The sequence below is a fragment of the Aplysia californica genome, unplaced genomic scaffold (genome assembly GCF_000002075.1).
Source record: "Aplysia californica isolate F4 #8 unplaced genomic scaffold, AplCal3.0 scaffold00006, whole genome shotgun sequence".
In the NCBI taxonomy this organism is placed as follows: Eukaryota; Metazoa; Mollusca; class Gastropoda; order Aplysiida; family Aplysiidae; genus Aplysia; species Aplysia californica.
Window position 1 is genome coordinate 3,394,298 of NW_004797276.1, and position 7,682 is coordinate 3,401,979.

Below are 7,682 nucleotides of genomic sequence, written 5' to 3' on the forward strand. Positions count from 1 at the left end.
TGCATGCTCAAGGAATATTCACAATTTTGCTGCAATATTCAGAAATGTACTGGAATAGAAGAATTGCTAAATACAGGGGCCCCGGGAATCCCCTGGGACTTTGAAAAAAAATCGCTGAGACCCGAGAATGCCCCGGGAATGTGAGGAAATCTGTAAATCGCCCCGCGTCGGATAATGTCCCTGGGTTCATTTTTGCCGGTCGTGATTTTGATATATTCATTTGACTTTTCCCTGTCTGAGAGTACGTTTCACGCGAACAGGCGGCTATGGCGGCAAGCGGAAGTTATGTGTGGTACGGAAGCTCGATCTACTTTCGCTTTCATTACCATCCAGAAATTTGCCGGTACCAGTCTGATTAACCCAACATTTGTAACATGCAGGTTGTGCTTTACAAATGCTGTGTGGCCATGAAAATAAATCAGAATTTGTCCGGTGCTGTCACTTGCGGGAAAAAAAAAATAAAGAAAAGAAAGTTATATAAACGCCTTGTCTTGTCAGGCTCGCCATCGTGACCGGTCAGTGAACCGGTGCGTTCGCATCAGATTGTGAGTAACGGTGCGGTAATTGTTGGGATCCACAAAGTTCTTTCAAAGTCTCAGCTCTGCGAAATATAGGGCTCCCGAATGGGGGGATAATTTATTTTTTTTAAAGATACAGTCGGGGAAGGGGTGGGGTTGAAGGCAGCATCTGATGACAAAAACTGAACTTGGAAGCAAATTTTAGTATTTAGTCAGATTTTTTATTATTACTTGATCTAGAGCTTCCTGCAAAGCGTGCTTTGGTGCAGGCCTTGTGTGGAATAGGGATCCGTCATCATACTCATACCTTGTTGTAGGCTGTGTTTTTTAACCAAAGGGTTCGTGTTTCATTGGATGGATGAGAGTATGTTTGTTTCATTGTCTTTTGGGTTTTTTTTAATAGAGGTGTGACCTCATCAAGTGCACACTTTTTTCTTCTCTATCTCTCTCTCTCTCTCTCTCTCTCTCTCTCTCTCTCTCTCTCTCTTTCTTTCTTTCTGTCTCTCGTTCTCTCTCGATCTCTCTCTCTCTCTCTCTCTCTCTCTCTCCTTTTTGTGATAGTAAATTACATGTATTTTATATCTATACTTTAGCTTTCTGTTCAAGATTCACAGATTTTCAGTGTCACTGCATCTTGCCCTCCCAGTTTTTACACCTCTCGCCCTGAAATAGGTCTATTTGAGCCATTTAAGTTATTACTCTACTTTGAGTTTGAGCAATAATTTTTGTTTTTGACGTTTATTATATAAATCTTGACACCCTAGCTGGTTCTTGACAGTGGATATTCTGGTTCTAGGCCAGGTTCTCAGACTCAAAACAAGATTCATATTTATATAGTTTATATATGCGAATATGATGAGGGGAAAATATCGATAAAAGTAAGAACAGACTGAAATAGTGGGTGGTTGGCGGGTGCTCTGGTGTGGTTTACTTCTTCTTTCCTATCGAACATCTGTCGTCTTTATCTCCCCTCCTTCTTTTTTATGTTTGTTACTTTCTGGTAACACCTCTAATCTTAGGCACTCATGTGACCTTATTGTGTTGCAAGTGCCGTAAAACACTTTTTAAAACTAAACAGACTGAAATATATAAGTCGCACAGTATCCCAGTGCCACCCTGACATGTTGTTGACTGGATATAATGTACCTACATGTGTGTGTGTGTGTGTGCGTGTGTGTGTAAAAATGGAGCATTCGCTGTCATTTTTATGTAACATGCCCCTGGAAAACGAATTAGCCCCCCCTGGAAAATTGAAAAGCCGGGTTAGCAGTCGCCCTGGAAAATAATTAAGACATTGAAGAAGCCTCCCTCTCCCCCCCCCCCCCCCCCCCCAAGTTTTTTGCTTATTTTACAAAAGTTCAAATCTTTGCCTAGCCGGTGTTGTTTCCATAGATTTACCGTGTTTTCTCCCAGCTGAAAATGGCAGTTATTTTGTTACTAGCTGGGTGTCCCGTTTGATGAACGGACTCGAAAGAATCGATCGTCAACTCATTGTGGGATCAGTGTGGGCGCTCCATGTGAACGGAAGCCTCACTTGTTTACAATGGCGTCTTAGAAGACAGACTTTCCCAAGATTAGATCTAATCGAAACTAATGAAAAACTGAAAAGTAAACTACAGTGACTTCAGGCTCCTCAATAAAACTGTGCACCCTTTTAATGATGCTAAACCGCCATTAATTTTGGCAAATTCGAAAGTCACCCCTGGGGCAGTGCCACTGACTGAAGTGTCTTTAGGCCATTCCCAAAGGGGGGGACATTTCTCGTTCAAGCATAGTAGAATTGTAAATGGGCTGACTCATGTCACGCTCATAACTGTGCCTGATCTACAACAGGGAACTGCTGTTTTTTCTTTCCTGATCCTGACTATTGTCATTTTCATCTACTTCTTTTGTATGTTTGTCACTCTCTTGTGACCTGCTATTTTGGGGTGCATTGATAGCCAAAGCAGACCTTGTGCTGTTGAAGCTAGAGAGGTGAGCAGTCTAAGTCTGATTCCCTATAAAGACTTCTCTGTTGACACCCACCCCTTGGCGCTCATATGACCTTATGCATTTGCAAGCGCCGTAAAACCCTCTACTATTTAAAAAAATAATAATTCGAAAGTTAAGTGGTTCGGAAGTTTTAGGCGGCCAAAGTGACGAACTTTCAAAAGTATAATATATAGAGATATGCTTCTTTTTCTTTTCTTTTCTTTTTTTTTTCTCAATGTGAAACATTCTCTTTTCTCTAAGGAGCCTGATGAAGAGGAGGAGAGGTCAGAGGCCTGCGAGATGGAGCACAGCTATGACGACACTGTAAACAACATTCTCATCGTGAGTCAGGACGAGACGTCGTTAGAAGCAGCGCTGCGTGGTGGGAGTTCTTCGACAGGCGGAGGAGACACCCCAGCTGCTACGACAGCTGCCGGAGGATCTGCATCAGAACCGGCTCTGCCCTCCCCTTCCTACAATATCGTCCCTCTGCTTCCCAGCTCTTATATGGGTTCAGTAGGATATCTGAATTTGCCATCTCCTGCTTCGGACAGCCTCAGAGGGGCAGCAGGTGATTCCCGTTGGCAGCGCAACTCTCCGCGAGACTCCTCGAGTTATTTGAGGTCTCGCCTGGAGAGGAGCAACGCCATCCGCCGTGGTGGTCCTACCCCCGACCAGGCTAATCTTATTCAGCAGCTGGGCGATCTGAGAACCATCAACAGCCGGCCAGGTCCTCAGGATTCTGCATTACCCTCTGAACCTTCACCTGCAGACAGCAACCAACGAGCGACTGCCAGCAGGAGTCTAGTCTACTGGTTCGACAACCTGATCCATGAGCTGACGCAGACTCGCATAAGTGGAGGCTCTAGATCTGATGCTGCTGCTCTGACAGACTCCCCAACCTCCACCGCTAGCCCTTCCTCTCAAGGGCAGCAGGACAACAACCCTAGGTCTGCCCTTTATGGACGTTTGCTGGAGGCGAATACTCTGAGAGCCTCGACTGGACTTATTCCAGAAGGTTCTTCTCCTGTCCCAGACTGTGATATTGGGGGCTTATCTGCTGGCCACCTCCACGCCCCCAACACCAGAAGGGAGGCAGTGGGCCTGTACTCACCGGACACCGAGTCATCGATCAGAGAACATGAATCTTTCAACAGGTACATTTCTAGAGGGCACCACCAGCCTCTGAGGATCCCAGAACAAGTTGAGAACCGTGCAGAGGTATCTCTCACTCCTAACAGCTCCGGGGAGAGTTTAGGTCAGGTGTTTGCTAATGGCTACGTCCCCAGTGACAATGAGGAAAACGAAGAAGATAGTGACTCAGACCGTGAGGGTCATTCTGACAGTGAGAACTTTTACGACGACAATTTCGAGGACTACGACGAACACTACATCATCTCTGGAGATGGGGATGTCGTTGCGGACGAGTTTGCTGTCAATGTTGATGAGGAGGAGCAGGAAATCCTTGAGCTGGGCTCAGGAGAAGACGTGGATAACCGATTCGCTAGTGCAGATTTGGCTGAGCAGAGGTTCTCTGATAACGTCACGATGGACAATAGGTTTGCAAGTGATGACGAGGTGTACAATACTGTTGATCGTTTGGAAGAAGAACGTTGTAGTGAAAGTGCCAGTGGTTGGGAACATGGAGAAGGCAATGAGGCTGAGCTGGTCGGTGCTAACAGAGACTTGTTTAGATCGTAACGATTGTCCACCAATCTTTTAAGAATGAAAAAGAAACGGACACAAAAATGTAGCAAACTACGGCTATTTCACAGGTTTATTAATGCTAACATAGCAGCTTGTGAAAGGCGCTTATTTTTGCATCCATAAATTCTCAGCTTTCTCAGGGCCGTAAGAGTACTTTTTACAGATGACAAGTTGAAGAATTGAAATTCTCAATAGTATAATTATTTCTCTCATGCCATTTCAGTACCGTATTGAAGAGTGTGATATGTTTGCACTGAGCGGACATTGTTTGCACTGAGCGGACATTGTTTGCTCTCATATCCGGTCAAAGAAAAACCGTATGTTCTATTGTTTGATTGAATGTTGAAGCTGAGCAGGACCTCATGTGAGCCAAAGCCTTTGTTGCAGGGATATCACAGAAATGGGATGTCTGCAATACCTAGTTTACTGAAGATCTGTGAAGATTACCTTGGTCCCCAGTACGTATGTTAACATTACTTTGAAATGTTGATGTAGAAGGAGCGGGATCTTCCCCAACTACTGAAGTCTCATGAGTACAGAAGCATTCTATATATATTTTTTTTCTTCTGAGCACCTCAACAGTCGGTATCAGCATTGACAGACGACTGTTTCTGCCTGCTTCTACTGTGATGCGGTACAGGACAAAACCTTTCCTTCACTCTGGTCCCAAGCGCGTTTGTCTACCTGTAAGTCGAAGCGATTTGTGGTAACTTGTTGTTATGGGTAGAAATAAACCTCATCGAACACAAGGCCAACATATCAAGAGAACTGTTCGTGTGCGCTCATTGATATGCATATATGCGTGTTGTTATCCCTGACTGTCCCTGAAACGTTCCCTATAGTTGGTGTTACCAGTAGCAATATATTCCTGTACAGTTGGTAAATTGCCTTGTCCATTGTATTTGCTGACCGAGTTGTGGATTTTTTTTCCCTCAAATGCCCTAAGATTACCATGACTTAATCAACTGTTGGCATTTGTTAATTTATTCTTTAACTTACTTGTGTGAAATGTTCATTGTAGACAAACCATGTGATTCAGCGCTAACACTTTCACAAATTTTGAATTGAGTTCTATTGGCATTCTGAGATAGGCAATGTGGTTGCGTACAATGTCGTCCTTGGTGAAAACTCTTCAAGCAAATAATACACAGCAGCAAAAGCCAATACCACTTCTTGAAGACATGGATCAGTTTTATGCTTATCTTTTATCTTTCATCGTTTGACACAAAGTTCTTCCACGTCCAGTGTTGCGAGATGACCACATTTATTTTATATTGTTTTTGGTTGGATACTAATTTTCCTTGGAATTATTGCTCATGGACGTTATGCATTGTAGATTAGAATGTGGTGGGGTGCTATGCAATCGTCTTTAGCTTCTTTTTTTTAGTTTATTGTTTAATTGTTGTTTACTTGAAATGACAGCGAGACTTCCGGTTTTAACGAATTTTGTTTTATGTTCTGTTTTCATCTACGTTCCCCCTATAGATCTCAAAGTTGATTGGTGGGCTGTAGGTTCCTTAACTCACAGTGCGTTTGATTTTTACATTCGTGGCCTATTTTCCTGCTAGGGTGTGGCGTCCCTTTCCTTTCTACGGGTTATAAATTATAACATGCTTTTTTTTTTTTCGCTTTTAGTTTTAACCTCCTCTTAATGATTTTAGAACAGTTTCATCAGTTCTGTGTAAGGGTTGATGTAGCATTTTGCCAAACACAGCTGGTGTGGACATGCCCACTCTTTTTAAAGTTTCCTCAGCCAGGATGTTTTAAATGTGCTCATGGGAACTCATTCATAAGTGTTTTGTGTTGAGTCCAAGAAGACTTTGAGTACCTGGTCTTTTCTGCCCTGGATTCTCAAGGGTGTGAAAAACCTCCAGAAAAAGGCATTGTTGTCCACCAACCATGCATACTAGAGCTGGGCGAGGAATCAATTCCGGAACCGATTCCTACGATTAACGATACGGAAGAAAAGTTCCGACTCCTTTTTACATAAACCAACGGTTACCAGTTACTGTAATCCTTTAAAAAATTCTCTTTTTTTTTTTTAGAATTTATTTTTGAAAAATTAAAGTTGATACTTCGTAGTGTTCTGAAATCAAGGTTATCCTTAATCCTGAAGATGTTCGGTGCCAACCTGGTAACCATCGGAAGAAATCACATCATTAGAAAGTAAGTAATTGGGTTCGGAGTCGATTCCTACGATTCCTAGCTTTCAATAGTCGAGATCCTAGCCGCCCAGCACTAATGCATACAGGAAATGGGAAGAAAACAAGCTATTTTTAACTTGAAAGACAAACTCTTTTCCTCTGGGTTGATGAGCCCTCTTGACTTTCCATAAAAATGAGACCGAGCGATGTGCATTATCTAGAGAGAAGAGGAAAGGGAAATGGACACGTGGCTCAATTTTCTGTTACACGTGCCATCATTTTAATAGGGTTCTTTTCCTTTTTTTGTTGTTGTGTGTTTATCTAATGTTTCCATTATAAGTAACATTTTGAAATGTGGCGAAGAATAACTATATAATATTGTAAGAACACATGATAATGATATCGTTTTATACTTTTTACTTTTACATTTATTATGTTTCGAACAAAAGTCAATGACCCCATGACCCCATGACCCCATGACCCCATGACTGTGTTGCATTTTTAAAGACCCCTTCAGGGAAGGCATTTATTAGGTAGCGTAAACACGGCCTCGCGGGCACTCGCGGCCTTCCGACCGCGTGGTATCGGTAAAATCGGGGTAATTCCGATCGCTGTTTCTTTGCTCTTTCGCTATAAAACACCAAATGCCGTACACCTTGTAAAAGAACAGCTTTTCCTCGTTACAATGGTGTAAGTTGTTTATATGTCCGATTATTAGGAGCTGCAGAATCGCCGACGAAAGCGAAGCCCCTCGCGGTCGGAATGCGAGGTCGGCCGGTTGGAAAATTGACACGAGTGCATTCAAATGCTTCGCGGAACGAGGGATGATTAAATACCGTCTTTTCATTGGCGGAGAATTGTAGAGCTTTAAACGGGCTTTCCCGTGATATAAGTTTAGCCTTTGGCGTCTTTATAGAAAGCTTTTAAAAATACCGTCAAAATGTTTAAAGATCCCTTTTTACACAAAATATGTATAATACCGACTTATAACAGGTGTCAATTAAAAGATCAGTTCATTTTCTATTAGAATAAAGTTATTAACTTGGAATTATTTTTCATCAATCCTTCCGCGAGACTCGGAAAACATGTGACCCGGCACGTGGGGTACACTACAGTATAGAGCCGACTCGCTCGCCGCGGGGACCGGTGCGGGGCCGCCGGGTCAATGCTCGGTGTTTTTGTCGAAATAACGACAGATCATCGTGTTTGAGGCGATAAAATACTGATTTGTAAAGATCTCACAGTCTTGAAAAAAATTAGGCTCCATATATTTGTTATAGTGATTGTACTCTGTTAATGTGGAGATGTTTAGTGCACTTGGTACTTTTTTTATTGTCTGTCA

The 7,682-nt window shown here is 42.7% G+C and overlaps 1 protein-coding gene across 1 annotated transcript in view; it reads left to right on the forward strand.

The window, feature by feature from the left end:
* LOC101853508 overlaps positions 1-5,533 on the forward strand; it is a 31,048-nt gene extending 25,515 nt beyond the window's left edge. The window contains exon 24 of the mRNA XM_005089538.3: positions 2,751-5,533. Coding sequence (XP_005089595.1) covers positions 2,751-4,190 — 1,440 coding nt within the window. The 3' untranslated portion in view covers positions 4,191-5,533. The remainder of the gene's footprint in view (positions 1-2,750) is intronic.
* Positions 5,534-7,682: the final 2,149 nt, after the last annotated feature.